The 16,222-nt window shown below is 40.4% G+C and overlaps 1 protein-coding gene across 11 annotated transcripts in view; it reads right to left on the bottom strand.

The window, feature by feature from the left end:
- The window catches only part of LOC146363261 (uncharacterized), a 54,190-nt gene extending 39,546 nt beyond the window's left edge, over positions 1 to 14,644 (bottom strand). For all 11 annotated transcript variants that reach the window (XM_084918860.1, XM_084918861.1, XM_084918865.1 and 8 more), the window contains exon 1: positions 14,303 to 14,644. In XM_084918860.1, the coding sequence (XP_084774986.1) occupies positions 14,303 to 14,369 (67 nt within the window). In that variant the 5' untranslated portion in view covers positions 14,370 to 14,644. The remainder of the gene's footprint in view (positions 1 to 14,302) is intronic.
- Between the last annotated feature and the right edge of the window lie 1,578 nt (positions 14,645 to 16,222).

Genomic DNA, 16,222 nt, shown 5'->3' with positions numbered 1-16,222 from the left:
CCAGTATGTGAACACACACATATGCGTGTGTGTTTGTGTCTTAGTGATGAGTGAGACATGTCAGATCTGGGTCAGCCCGATCTCAAGAATCTCTGGCATTCACATTTGCGTTGCATGTATCCAAACAGCAGATGTGCGTCTTCTGCATGTGTCTCCATGGCCTGCGTGTGCCGAGGGCTCGCAGGGACCTGGATAAAATTATCCGCAAAGCCCACAAGGGATTCGATTAAATATTCCCTGTGTATTCAAAGAAACAATGATAATATCGCACTGCGTTTACCTCCATGACAAGACTGACTGACTCTAGGAATTTGCAATATTTCACCCAAAAACAGAGAACACGAGTCCTTGACGGATGCCTCCACCTCTTCTTCCTTTGTGGATGAAAAAAACGGAAATACTCTTGGAAAAACAAGGGTCTGTGCCCCCAGGGAAAGCAGAGGAAACACATTCCTGGGACCAAACATATCACCACTCTGAGCATTAGGAGAGCTTCTTCTCAAAGACTGCACTAAACTAAAAAATTCACTTCCCTAGATTCATCTCATGACAACCGACAACACGACCAAGTGAGGTGAAAGGTCACTGGACCTAAAATCAAACATTCGTGACACAAAAAAAGCAGTACCACTGGCTCTGACAGCACAGGAAAACTTGAGGCCTCACAAACAAATACTGCACGAACCTTTGAACCCGTCAGGTTATCCCGTCAACGCCGTGAGAGGTCAGAGGACCGACAGCTGTGTTTGTAATCAGTTCAAAGTTGCAGCAACAAGCGACAACAAAATGCAGCGTTATGAATCACTGTCACACGTGGATAAACGCCACTTCCCCCCTCCCCTGATCAAAGAGGAGAAACCTCTAACTTAAAGCAAGGCTTCAATTACAGACTGCAATTACAAACACAAGGAGCTCTTGTGTTTTGGGGTTTGGTGAAAGGTGACACTATTCTTTGAATGGTTTAACCTTCTTTAACCTATTAAAACAGTAATTCACCCAAACTGAAATCCATTATTTTGCTTTTTTCACAAACATATTTACAAAAAGTCAAACCTGTTTTCATACTAGTTATGCAGAATCTATGCAATATCACCAGATACCCCACATCATGATATTATTGCAATTTTTAAGATTTTTGCAAGAGTATTGCCGTAATGCAGGGGTGTCAAACTCAAATACACAGTGGGCCAAAATTCTAAACTGGAACAAGGTCGCGGGCTAACGTTAATATTTATTGAAAAAAAAATCTTCCTCCAGATTTAAGAATGAATCTCTTCTTATGGACTCAAACAAGTTTTGCTGAAAAACTGAATATGGAACAAGCAAAGCTTAATACTAAACAATATATATATTAGCTGTATAATACCAGTAGGCCAGCTCTAATAATAATTTGGTATGGCTTCGCAGGCCAAATGTAATTAGACTGCAGGCCAAATTTGGCCCGCGGGCCAGAGTTTGACACCTATGCCGTAATGTATATTCTGATTTATCGCCTTTTCATGTCATTTATAAGATCGCCAAATTACGTCCCCAAAGTTAAACTGCCAAACTTGTCAATATCTTTTTTTTACAGATAGAAGAAATGTATCTCAGTTATTTCTTTACTGCAAAATGCATTTGTCACTAAAACCTGCCAAATGTTGACGGGGACGGAGTCAGTCAGCAGCTGAATGGGGTCCAGTTAGCAATTACATGCAATCTGTTTCTGATAATACAGCAGTTATCTGTGCCAAACTGCCAAAAATCACACATCTGTTCACATTTCTGTGTGTCCAGTGTTCAGCTAACATTATCTCTGGATGGTGGTGCATGAGATAACCCCTAAAGATCATAGTACTACTAGAGTATTTTAATTTATTGAACAAAATATCAGCATTTGGTGTCTCTGTATCGACATGATATCGCCACACAATCCTATCACGTAGCGATTTTTCCCTGACCCCTGACATCGAATACCTAGAAAATTAGGTTAGCTTAGCAAAACTTTTCCCAGTATGATGGTAAAACAGAGCATGCAGACAGGCAGACAGACAGAGCACCTCTTACAAACCAAGACAAATTGTCCACATTTTTTCAAGAAAGAATTGAAATGATTGTGTCAGTTTTTACTTTATCTGTTTTTCTACACTGAACACATGAAAGAAATAACAGAATAGAAACAAAAGCAGACTGAAACACAACCACCACTCTGCGACCATTACTGGATCTTTTTATTTATGTCAATATAAACGATGCTTCAACACTAGAGTTCAAGTGCCTCTTAGTTTATGCTTTTTTGTCTTGGCATTCTCGCCCATCTCTAAATCGCAGATGTTTTGTTTCATTTTCCTCTATTCAATAAAAGCACAGACTGTCTTCTCTTGGTAAAAATTCAGGAAGCATTGATTGAGTGCTTCCAGCAGACAGTGAACTTAGATCTCTGACGCCAGACAGCACAGAAATGTTTGCTGGGTAGCTCAAAAGAACCAAAAAATGCAATTGATTGGGACGCAAGATGTTTTAACAGCAAGTGTAAGTGTCTGGGACCCTACCTGCCAGTCAGTGCATGAAAAACAAAAAACAAAAGTGTCTAATAAAAGTATAAACTAAGAACCACAGAGCCATTACATGTTTTGGTGTGAGAGCTAAAGAGAGCAGGCAACAGGATGTCAGTCCTCTGCAAACCAGCACGAACTCCAGATGCTTTTAACCACAACAAGTCCGTTACCCAGTCACAAAGCCTCAAACAGAGCCAAGAATAAATCATACATGAATCATCCATTACTCAGTTTTCCCCTGCATTTTTATTCACCATCACAAGGTTCAAAGTAAAAAGAAGGTCAAAGGTTAGACAGTGAAAAAGGATAAAGTGGGAGAGGAACATTTGAATCCTTTAACGCTGAGAGAAGCTTTTTTTTTTCTTTGAGACGGTCAGAGGATATGCCTGAGGCTCTAGTCAGGGAGTTTCACTTCCTCAGCAATGACCTCATCATTACATCACTTCCACGACATCGCAAAGATGAGCAATGCTCATGATGTAAACAACCACAAGATGTTTTTCTTTAGCGTTTTAAACCACACAGCAGGGGAGAGAATCAGAAGGAAAATGAATAAAGAGACTCTGTCTTAGTCAAACTGAGACTTGGCAATGGTGTACTGAAGTGGCTGAACTATGCTTCTTTTATTTTTCATGTGATGATGTAGAAACTCAAGACATGAAAGGTCAAACAGCAGTGTGACGGCTGCTTTTGGGCTAATGAAAAGGCAAAAATCTAATAATAATGACAGTAAAAAATATAGATTAGGCAATAATAATGACTGCAGGAGCAGCATGGAGCGGTCGTAGTGTTACGACAGCGTCCATGTTCAAAAAGTCTTGACAGGAATAAGACAAGAGGCAAAAAAAGTACAGTACAGATTTCCATATTTCCTGTCATAGAGGGAGTGCAGAATTATTAGGCAAATGAGTATTTTGTCCACATCACCCTCTTCATGCATGTTGTCTTACTCCAAGCTGTATAGGCTCAAAAGCCTACTACCAATTAAGCATATTAGGTGATGTGCATCTCTGTAATGAGAAGGGGTGTGGTCTAATGACATCAACACCCTATATCAGGTGTGCATAATTATTAGGCAACGTCCTTTCCTTTGGCAAAATGGGTCAAAAGAAGGACTTGACAGGCTCAGAAAAGTCAAAAATAGTGAGATATCTTGCAGAGGGATGCAGCAGTCTCAAAATTGCAAAGCTTCTGAAGCGTGATCATCGAACAATCAAGCATTTCATTCAAAATAGTCAACAGGGTCGCAAGAAGCGTGTGGAAAAACCAAGGCGCAAAATAACTGCCCATGAACTGAGAAAAGTCAAGCGTGCAGCTGCCAAGATGCCACTTGCCACCAGTTTGGCCATATTTCAGAGCTGCAACATCACTGGAGTGCCCAAAAGCACAAGGTGTGCAATACTCAGAGACATGGCCAAGGTAAGAAAGGCTGAAAGACGACCACCACTGAACAAGACACACAAGCTGAAACGTCAAGACTGGGCCAAGAAATATCTCAAGACTGATTTTTCTAAGGTTTTATGGACTGATGAAATGAGAGTGAGTCTTGATGGGCCAGATGGATGGGCCCGTGGCTGGATTGGTAAAGGGCAGAGAGCTCCAGTCCGACTCAGACGCCAGCAAGGTGGAGGTGGAGTACTGGTTTGGGCTGGTATCATCAAAGATGAGCTTGTGGGGCCTTTTCGGGTTGAGGATGGAGTCAAGCTCAACTCCCAGTCCTACTGCCAGTTTCTGGAAGACACCTTCTTCAAGCAGTGGTACAGGAAGAAGTCTGCATCCTTCAAGAAAAACATGATTTTCATGCAGGACAATGCTCCATCACACGCGTCCAAGTACTCCACAGCGTGGCTGGCAAGAAAGGGTATAAAAGAAGAAAAACTAATGACATGGCCTCCTTGTTCACCTGATCTGAACCCCATTGAGAACCTGTGGTCCATCATCAAATGTGAGATTTACAAGGAGGGAGAACAGTACACCTCTCTGAACAGTGTCTGGGAGGCTGTGGTTGCTGCTGCACGCAATGTTGATGGTGAACAGATCAAAACACTGACAGAATCCATGGATGGCAGGCTTTTGAGTGTCCTTGCAAAGAAAGGTGGCTATATTGGTCGCTGATTTGTTTTTGTTTTGTTTTTGAATGTCAGAAATGTATATTTGTGAATGTGGAGATGTTATATTGGTTTCACTGGTAAAAATAAATAATTGAAATAGGTATATATTTGTTTTTTGTTAAGTTGCCTAATAATTATGCACAGTAATAGTCACCTGCACACACAGATATCCCCCTAAAATAGCTAAAACTAAAAACAAACTAAAAACTACTTCCAAAAACATTCAGCTTTGATATTAATGAGTTTTTTGGGTTCATTGAGAACATGGTTGTTGTTCAATAATAAAATTATTCCTCAAAAATACAACTTGCCTAATAATTCTGCACTCCCTTTATATACATACATATATATATATATATATATGTATGTATATATACATATATACTGTTAAACTGATGGATGCTCAGTATTAATCATTGATAAAGTTTCAAATGACGAGGTTGGTGCGTGTACAAGTAATCCCTGTGAGCCAAAACCTCAGCCTTCAGCCTCTCGCTCTTTATGATAAAAAAGAGAGCGGATATCCTAATATGGTCATCTCAGGCTTGTACCCTAGCTGGGAGCAGAGTAGCCCCACCGACATGCTACTTAAACCTTGTGTTTGTGAGGTGCAGCCAATGAGAAGAAAGTTGGTTTAAAGCAGGAGGCTTTTAGTCAAATGATGAACTGAGGGGCTGGCTAAAGGCTTGTGCAAAGCGACTCTGGTGCAGTCCAGAAAAAAATACGGAAGCATAACAGGTCATCTTTAAAGATTTATTTTATTAAAACTAGTTTTAATAAAATAATGGTTAATAAAATGGTTCTTTGATGTGAACACAGTGGAGCATTTAGCAGCTAAACAGAGCTTTTTTTAACCTCCAGAGTTGGAGGAAACCAAACTCTAAGCAAAAACACTGCTGCTAATGCAAAAACTAAGCAAGCAACTAAAGATGAACATGTTAACCACTTATGAGCTGCTAATGTTGTTTTCGTGTTGTTGTCGTGTTGTTGTCGTATTGTTTGCGGTTTTACAGAACTGTTTGTGTTGACTGTGTTGTCTTATTTACATGGAAGCGGACACTGCTTCCATTTGTGCAAGTGTAAACAGGTCACAAAGGAATCTGGGATACACCCAAATCAAAGTGAAGATAATCCCAGACAATCAGACAATCAGTCGTTTATGACACAGAAAAGTGAAACAAGGCAGAAGTAAGAAGGAAACAAATCAGGATCAACGACGAGTCACACGGCCGCTGATGTCATGTCTGTATATCACATAGAGTTTTCTTTATTTAGCTTTTCCTGTCACTACACTCCTACTCTGCACTCTTCTAAGAGTTTCAGCTACTCACTGGGAACTTTCTTGCAGTTTGTAGTATAAAGTCAAAGCTGAGAAAATGATTTTGTTGTGGAAACCTCTGTTGGAAACATCAACCCAACACAAGCATATATAGACCCCAGCTGCCCCAACACCACGCTCTTGTTTTGGACTCATAAAGTAGGGCATAACTTTGACTGGCTGACTCATGTTGGCCTGGCAGCACAGCGAATGTGATGACGGACCAAGTTTAATCTCAGCTGAGGTCCGCTTTTGGTGCGAGTTTGGCCCGGTAAAAGCAGGTCAACAAAGGACACCCATTTGTACAAGAGCTTCATTTCTCCTTAAGTATTAAAATTGGTTAAAATTGACCCTTTAATTAAATAAGCAGCTGTTTGAATACAATTCCAGCAGTTTTTGAGCAAGAGTACCTCATGTGTGAGTGATTCTGGTGTGTAAAGTGTAAATATTAGCTGGATTTCTTACTCTTCAAAGACAACCAGACTGCATACGCTTGGGGTTTGAGCTGCAGGGATAAGATAATTGGTATATTTCAGCATTTTTTAAATCCATAATAAATGAATGAATGAGTATTTAAAATCCTGCACTACAAGATGCTAGACGAGCTAACGATGAAAAACTGACACATATACGGTTGTAAATCAGTAAAAATGGAAACCAGCTAAAACAGCAGGATGCATATGTGGTTGTAAAAATAATTCATGGATCTTTTAATTTTTAATGCACTTTTTGCATCCCTTCTAAAACAACTGCTGTAATATATGAGCCAACAATACTTAACTGAATGAATCCTTCATCTTATAAATTATATGAACATGAGTGAATGAAATCATCAGGAAGGAGGTGCTGCAGCATCAACGCTTCAAAAGCATCAGCTGTTTAGTGATTTCTGAGAAAAAACAACAAGCCTGAGGACAAAAGATGCCTCACTGAGGCCACAAAGCCTCTACGTGATTTACTGCAGCTCTGAGCGTCAGGCACATCGAACAAAATGCTGAAACTCAAAGTTGAAAGTTAGAAGAAAACCCGTCTGCTATTCGTTTTCTTCTGCAGGTCTTCCTTTTCCACTTAACTGAAGGGCTTTTCAAGGATCTTTTCAGTGAACAGAAAAACACAATGAGCTCCTAGCTGGAGTGCCAGGGCTCGCAGTGGGTAACGGAAGAAGCGGTGCGGTGTTACGAAACTGTAAGAGGCTGCGGAGATAATCAATCGACTGGTGCAGCAGGAAAAAGCTGCAGTTTGACTGGTTTAACGCTGCAGTTCCAAAATAACCATGCGGAGAGCAGAAAAACCCGAGAAACAGAGGGAAGCATCTGACAAACCTCATGATCGTGGCTTCTCAAAAAATCAAAAAGAAAGATTTTGTCTGGTGATCATCGCAAAGCAAAGATGGCTGCCCACATACATGTGTTTTTATTATCATCATCTGCAGTCTTACAGCATGCGCCATCACATCATCTGCACTCTGATATTAGAGCCTGTGGGTCCTGTCACAGGGACGTTACACGGTGATGGACACGTGTGTGTTTATATGTGCGTGTGTGCCTGTTTGCTAAAGTGAATATGAAGCGGAGCTACAACAGGGCTGTTATCTCCTCACACACATACACTTCAAAGCAGGAGAGAGGAGCTGCATCTGCTAGTGATTTCCCCAAGGTCCATATTGCACGTCCACAAATGCATCCAGGATATGTTGCAAAGCAGCATGGGTAAAATACAGGATACAGCTGAATGAGATTTTTATCTAAAATAAAAACAAGACATATGTTATTTGAAGGAAGGGATTGAGCAGATTAGGTTTCCTTTGCAGCACATGAAGCGAAATATAAATACCCCCCCCCCCCCCCCCTCCCCCTTAAAAAAAACTACTCTTTGGCATCAGAGATGAATCTGGCTCCATTAATACAGATTTATTAAATGTTAATAGACAGTCCCGGTGCCCAAGGCAGTTTTTTTCTGCCTTGGGCACCTCTGAGTTCACTGAAAAGGCCCCGAGGCCACAATCAATACTGTAGTCTCCTTCTCATACATCAAAGGGAGTCTTCAGAGTATTTAGGCTACATTGAAGTGCAGAGCAGCGCTGAGAGGACAGGCTAATTTCAACTAAAACTAGGGTAAGGTATCAAAGCTCAATACTGCTTTAGTGTTTTATTTTGAAAATTAACGAGACATATAAAAGGAGTTACTACTCTTTGGAAAGTCATTTCCATGTTTTAATGATAATTTTGAATGTTTTTTTTACCTGTGTTATTTCTTTTCCATGTATCTTTGGACAACATTTAAAATCAAATAAAAAAGCAAAAAATGTGTGAAATTGTTATTCATCAAAGAGAGGTTTTTAAAAAGTTATAGTTTTGATAAAACTGAGAAAAGTTCAGTGAAATGATCTGGCTTAGCTCTTTTGATTGTTTTCTGAGTTGCAGAGTAAAGAAAAATTCATGAATTTTTAACAAACAATCAATAATCTACAGAAAAATAAATATAAGTCTTTTCAGACATATATCCAACCACACGAGCCCACTTTATGGCCTTCTCCTATGTTGCTAAGTTGGAAAACAATATCCCTGTGTCACTCCCTGAGGTCTAAGTCATGATTTGTGCCAACTCCAGCACTAGCTCTGCCTCTAAGCAATCAGCATGTGTAATTTTTATTTTAATTAACTGTTTTTTAGTAGCTTTGAAATCCAAGAACAAAACAATAATCATTCTGAATGCTCTTTTCCAAAATATGGAGTTGGTGTTAGGATTTCCAACTGTGATAACTTAGGGCTCATAGGGTTAATCCATTGGACTTGGGAAGCAGATCACTGTGTTGTTTTGTTGTCTGACAAGACAAAAAAAGTCTCAAAGAGCCAGTTGAGATGGTTGGGACGTCTGCTAGGATTGCTAATGGCACCACCTAGTTGAGGCGTTTCAGGCATGTCCTACTGGACAACACCCTATAGGAGACGCAGGAATGCTGAGAGATCACACCTCTCTGCTGACTTTGGGAGAGGGAGGTCTGGCCTTAGACTGCTGCCACCATAACCCAGACCCAGATAAGTGTAAGAAGATGGATGGATGGATGGATGGACGGAAACCCATTCACAGAAGCAGTTATGTTTTCTATGCTGATGGTGCATCCCTGAATAAGTTGGAAGTCATGAGTTCCCAGTTGGAAGTTATTTGTGAAACGCCCCCTCAACTTGGATTTCCCACTCTAAAGTTTGAGCAGACGAACATACCTTGAGTTAGCAAACCATGATGGTGGCACTGAACATACACAGTAGTAAAACTGTAAACTTTTAATCAATACTGCCACTGTTGTGTATTTTTTACTCAATAAATAAGCCATATGCATAGCACTGATCAGGTACATATCTATTAATGTGCTTTTTAAGTGCAAAAAATAAGTATTATGCTGTACTGCGATACCTGAATGGCTCTGACTTTGCTAAAAACCAAAACAAAGTCTGATTTTGATAGCTTTCTCTCAACTGGGGAGTGGCATTCTGACATCTGTGTTCCGAGGTATCTGGAAAGCAGCATACACTTTTAAGATTAGGCTTACATTTTTTTGATAAAGCATATAGTTAGGGTTGTGTCAGGTGACCCTGAATCCACCCTTAGTTACACTGTAATAGGCCTAGGCTGTTTGGGGCTTACCATGATACATGAGTATTTCTTCTTCACTCACCTTTTTCACTCACTATGTTTTCATAAACCACTCTGCATTTTATCATTAGTTATTAATAATCTCTGACTCTCTTCCATAGTGTATCTGGGCAGATGGACGCCCCTCCCTGAGCCTGGTTCTGCCAGAGGTTTCTTCATGTAAAAGGGAGATTTTCCTTCCCACTGTTGCCAAGTGCTTACTCATAATATGTGATTTGATTGTTGGGTTTTCTCTGTAGTATTGTAAGGTCTTTACCTTACAATATGAAGTGCCTCTAAGCGACTGTTGCTATGATTTGGCGCTATATAATTTAAAAAATTGAATTTCAAATCAGAGAGCAAGCCCCTCCAGAATCAGGGCGGGGCTGCTAGTTTTGGGATAAGGGCAAAGAGAAAAGAGAGCAAGGGGAGACAGGAAAGAGAGACTTGGGAAGTCCCCCATCAGCCTGAGCCTATGGCAACATAGCTAAGGGATGGGTCTTACGTTTTATTTATCTACATGGGTGGTAGGTTGGCTGTTAAACTTTTGAAAGCAGTTGTTTACTCATAGATATATACAACATTGGCCACAGCCATTAACTATATATTGCTCTAGCAAAGCTGTGCCTTAGGCAGTTATTTCTCTTAGTTGTAACAACTACTGGTAGAAATCTGACTGCTCATACATTAAGTTAGAACATATAAATTAAGCATATGTTTTCTTTTCCTCCCACATTATCTCTAAAATAGTCACAGATGTGTACAGAAGTGTAGGTGTTGCTACCTCGTTGACTCTAATCTAAATGTGATATGACAGCCTCCTTTATGACTAACCCTGCCTCACACGTTCTCTAAAAGGATTATGCTGCAAAACAGATTATTAATATCAATGACCCATTCATGGATTCGGCTTTTTTGAATGCCGGATATGGATGGAAACATGACTAATCTGTGCATAAGCTCTCAGGAACCTGCTTCCCTCTCCTTCTTCATAGTCAGCAGCAGAAAGGAGCATTTCCTCTGCTTTCCCGAGTGACGGTGTGATTTATAGCATCTGGTCACTAGGATGCTGACGTGGACGGCAGAGGTTAGCGCTCCTGTTAGTCTCCTCCTTCCATCCTTCCTTCCTTCCGTTCTTCTTCAAGGAGACGATCAAGCCACAACAACACTCCTAAACGTCGGCTCCCAATCCAGTTTCCCAGAGTCATCCTAGCCGTTGCCCTCCACACGCATCCCTCCCACCTGCAGTTACAAGCGTTCAAGCCCCCGGGCCATAAATGAGACACAGTTGGCAGAGCTGTGAGAACTTGAGCCCCGTCTGGATGCCGGAGATGAGAGGAGCTTTGTCCTCTGGGGTTGTTTTTCTACTCCCAGTGAAATAACTGAGCTCTGTATTAATGCAGATATTAAACAATATAAACTGTAAGGAATAGACACGGACCATAAAAAAATTGAGTGGGTAGTTGCACTGCTACTCCTGTAAACCCTCATTGTTATGGAGCATATGCTCTTTACAATGATAACAGATTTACCCCCAAAATATTATTAATCAATAACGTGTTAGCACGGTTAGCTCGTTAACGCGTTAGCGCTGTGCAGACCCACGCACAGGGCGATCCACGCTAACTGAGATTTGCCGCGTTAATGCGGTTATGGCCTTAACGTCATTTTAACGATATTAACACTGACAGCACTGGTAATTATATAAAACTAAATTCAGATGCTGTAGGATCTAGTTCCACTGTAGCAATCATAGCAAGCTAGGAAGCCAGACAGGCTAATGTTTGTAGCTTATGTTAGCTGTGTGACAAAGATTTACCACTCCACACAGCAGCAGCTGTTTATGGTCTTGATTAGATTAAAAGGTTATTGCAAAAACCTTGATTTTCTGTAGCTTATTGATTTTGTATAGCTTTATAGTAAATGTGTTTTTTGACTTGTTGCTCAGAGAAAACAAACGCAATTTCTTATTATTTTTGGACTAATAAAAGTCTTTTTCACCACTGCATATCATTAACGCTTGTCTTCTCTCTCTTGCAGTTTGTGTTTTGTTCTGATTGTTGTTTGTGATCTCTCTAAGTTTTTTTTTCTATCAGTAAAGACAGATGGCTGCCCCTACCTGAGCCTGTCTCGACTGGAGGTCTCTCATTTAAGAGGTCTCTCCTCTTAAAGGGGAGTTCTTCCTCCCCATAGTTCCTAGGTCCTGCTCATTTTCTGATTGTGTAGTAAAGTAATGTCTTTACTTCACAATTTAAACCTCTTTCAGACAAGAATGGTTACTTTATAAATAAAACTAAATTTAAATTTCATTCAATTACACTTTATTTACAACCTGGAAATTGAACACAAGGGTTATTTCTTTGCTAAATTATGGAGGATAGAGGCAAATCTAAAGCCGGCAGTGAAAGGTTTCTAGGCTGAAATCTACATTTCCAGGCTGCCTGCGATCTTGAAAGCGTTCCAAGAACATAACGTCAGCATGACTGGGAAAGCTCACAGTGCTACAGGGAGTCCACGTCTCATGATTACTTCCACAGAGGAGCATTTAACTCCAAACAGAGATGCTCACTACTGTTAAACAGGGGGTGAAAAAGTCAACGTGATGGCACTGCAGATATCAGGAAAGAAGAGGTTTAAAACTAGGTAGGAAGGAGTTGTAGCATGTACAGTGTGAACTCCTTTAGAAAGACATTGCACAAAAAGTGAATTGACTCGTTGCAGGAAACTGGTGCCACTCCTATTGTGAGCCACAAACAGAGAGTCTTTGAACATGTCATGTCTTGGAGAGGCTTAGCTTGATTCCAGCACTCCCTGGGTAAGCGAATGAGTCTGGTAGCTGTGATTCATTTTCCCCAAACTAGCATTTTCTCTGAAACACCAGCAGGCACAGAAACAAGGCTCTGATATATGGCGTAATGTCCCTGGCTGACTGGTTTTACTGTAGATGGGGAATGACGGGCAGATGAGGTCAGGAGGGGTAAGGAGGGCTGTGCAGGGTGGTGGATTTTAGGGATTTGGATGGTCTACATGCATTAGGGGCTAAACCAAAGGTCTGCCAACCTCAGACCTGAATAAACCACTTTGATAAGGGATTACAATCCCCTCTCCCAGCCCTGCAGGCGCACCAGGCCGCCATAAACAAACAATCCCCGGCAGGCCTTTCTTTTGGCTCTTTCTTTGTGCAAGAATGAGACTCCCATCTCTCAGATAGAAGTCAGAGAGAAAGAATGTTTCTGTTTATCTAACGCCCCTGCCTTTTTCGGTGTCTAACATTCCTGATAAACGTCAGATGCCGGTCAACCCTGCTGCGTGCGGCGGTCTCTGCAAAGGGCCTGGAACCAAAACACTCTTTGTTTTCCATCTTAGATAACACACTGATGGGTGAATTTGCTCCAGAACAATAGTTCAAAACAACGCACGTATGATGTCCAAAAGAAAAGGCACCAAACAGCTACTTAAAAGTTGTCAACCATGGCAAACATACACACACACGCACACACACAGTGGCCCCAGGATTTCAGGAGTGTAACTATAACAAATCAACAACCATTTTCATGCACATGTCTGCTCAATAAGTCGTTCATATTCCTCTTCAAACAGACACCCACACATCCAGGGAGCGAGCACCCTGCCTTTGCGGTGATAAAGAGCTGCTGCGGCAGACGTTCCTTCCCTCCATCCATCTAGAGCTCTCCACGTTGAGTGGAAAATGGGGGTGGGCTGCCAATGAACAGAAAGTCACCTACTGCCAGTGAGCACTGGTCAATAGCATATATGTATGATAGTGGTGTGCAGCATGATGCTCATCCTAAGTGCTTTTATATCTTAAAAGCACATAGGCTGGATGAATTATTCATGTGTTTATAGTGTGTGGGGTTGTTGCATACATAAATCAAAACTGCACTAAAAATTAGTAAAAAAAAAACAAAACTTGAATCTCTCCTGAGAGCTTCTCAGTCTACTGAAAAAATGTGTAGAACACATTTAATACAGCACAAAAGAGTCATGGTGAGATAAGCCTAATTAAAATACCTTTTTTCTGGATTTTTAAGCAAAAAAAGCAACCTAATCGATTATGTTCATTGATAACTGGCATCAATATGAATGTACAGTAAACGACACAGCTGGGGTCACTAATTCCAACTGCTTGTTAAAAACATATACCAGTAAAAAGCTCAGATGTGTGAGAAATTCTGCAGCATCCAGTATCCGGGGTGCTCTTGAGCATGACACTGAGTTCCCGTTCGATTATTTATTTATTTTCTGTTTGAGCTGCATGCATTCACCTGCACCGTCTCTCTCCTGTGAGACTGTACACTATACATTTTTGTTATATATCTGCGTGGGGCATTTTTCACTCAGTGCACCGCCACTGGTAATGAAGACCACAGCTCAGTGCAGCATTTCCCGGATCTTTGCTGGTCAGGACCCGCCTGTTGGCGTGGCCGGACAAACACATCTCCTCTTTTAAGATGTCAGAGGGAGACATCTGATAGGCTGCACTGCTTCAGCTGTTGAGTTTACATTGTATCCAACTATGTCTTTAGACGGGAAACCACGCTTCATATACAGGGATTATAATTATAATCATAATAACATTTTTTTTTTTTACATAACATTAATGTAATGAATAATCAGATTCCACCCTACTGCCACCCGTTATTCTAACCCCATTTTCCTTATGCTGACTGTAAAATACTCACTCTTGTCTGTTAGTGTCAGTTTCTCCTCGAAATTATGTCCGAGGTCCTTATAATCCATTGTTTCCATTCAGGCGGATCGCAGACCCTTTCCAGTTGCTGTCATTCCTCAGAGTCGCACAAGTACAGGAGATGAAACTCCCAAACACGCCCTTTGTAAAATCCAAGCCGAGCAGAAGGGAAAAGTGGCCAAAAAATCTATGGAAATAAAAGCGGATCCGGCTGGAAAAACGGCGCCGAGTCTCTGAAGTGATAAAATGTTACCGGGTGTGTTTAAAAGCAGAGACTCGGTTCAGTCCAGAGAGCCTGTGGGTCTCTGCTGGAAAATCTACAGTGTGAGAATAAAAAGCTGTAGGTAAGTTAGACATAGGAAGGAAGGATTTCCGGTCAAGATTTTCAAAATAAAACATCCTTGAGCAACGCTTTACTTAAGTGGCATTTCAGTTTTCCAAAATTAATTATTATGCGCATTAGGTGGTAGAGTAGTCATCTACCAATCAAAGAGGGTTAGGTCTCTGGCTAATCCAGTCTGCAGGTTGAAGTATCCTTATACAATGAACCCCGAGATTCCCCTTTACAGTGTGTGTGCAAACATTAGATACAGATGCAACTATTTGAAATATTTGACAAGATGCTTAGATATAGAAACAAGCACTTTTATATGTGTGTGATTGTCTGGTTAGATGAATGAGGTTTACAGTAAAATTACCTTTAGGTTAGAGAAGTAGAGAAGTGTTATATAAACTGTAATGTACATGTGATGACCATGGAAGCTTGTTTCTGCCACTGAAAAAAGAAAACACGTTTTATTTTTTGGTCTAATGAGTATACATAGATAGAACAGTTTCAGAATATCTATGTACTTCTTTATAGTCAGAGTAAGCAAAACATTTGGAGGGTGTTTCTAACTGCGGGTTGTTATGTGTTGGTAGTTAGTTAGTTAGTTAGTTAGTTAGTTAGTTAGTTAGTTAGTTAGTTGGTTGGTAGAAACTAAGATGCCAGATACAATAATGAACACACAGGAAATACATTTCTTACAGCAGGTAAAGGGTTATTGGGTTTATTTACTTTTTGATTATTTAGTGTGGGGCTTCTTTTGCATATTTTTAATTTGTTTTTGTTTTTGTTTTTTGGGGTTTTTTTGTTCTTACTGGGGTTTTTTGTTGTTATTTTTATGGTTTAATTTCCAGCCAGGGTATTATTACAATCAGTAATGATTAATAAGGCAAATCCAGTGAGGATCTTACAACTAGTGATTAAAAAACATTTTTAAAAATCCTCTTTTTCCGATTATTGTTATTAGTGTTGTACACTTTCAATTACTTTGAAACCTACAGTTATTTTTTGAGCCCTTAAACTTTTATTTATGTTTGTAACAGACGTTTTAAAAATGTCCTAATTCGTTTAATTTATTTTTTTCAATTTAATTTAATCTCATCTTTCGAACTCTAAAAGCTTAAAGAGTTTTATTTTGAAGGCAGGATTGTGTCATTTCCTGTTATTTCCTCTTCGCAATGCTCTGGCTTAACCTCGTTGGCAGCGAAAAACCGCATGCCGGACAACTGGACTGTACCATCTACACAGCGAGTGTAAAAAATACGCCACAGAAGAGCCAATACTTCACGAAAGAAGTCTTCTGAAGGTCAAACTTCACATTTACAATAATTTCTCTTTGGTTTTATCCGCAGACACAGGACATTAGTGTCCCCTTAACTGTCGGAGCCGCTGAATGGTTTGACCCATCAGATGACTCCTCAGCAGCTGAAAACAGCTTGCTGCGGGATGAGCTGTCATAACGACACACTGTCGGTGTAATTACAGCAATTATCATCATGTTAATTAAGCATTTGTAACGGTGAAAAGCTTTATTTTCTTTAAACATCGTGATATCTTTATAAGCGTGCATTATTTAAGCATATATGT

This window comes from Perissodus microlepis, chromosome 22, assembly GCF_051167445.1.
Source record: "Perissodus microlepis isolate ML-2025 ecotype Zambia chromosome 22, ASM5116744v1, whole genome shotgun sequence".
NCBI classification, from domain to species: domain Eukaryota; kingdom Metazoa; phylum Chordata; class Actinopteri; order Cichliformes; family Cichlidae; genus Perissodus; species Perissodus microlepis.
Note: the sequence above shows the minus strand (reverse complement) of the source record. Positions and strands in the feature narration are given on the sequence as shown.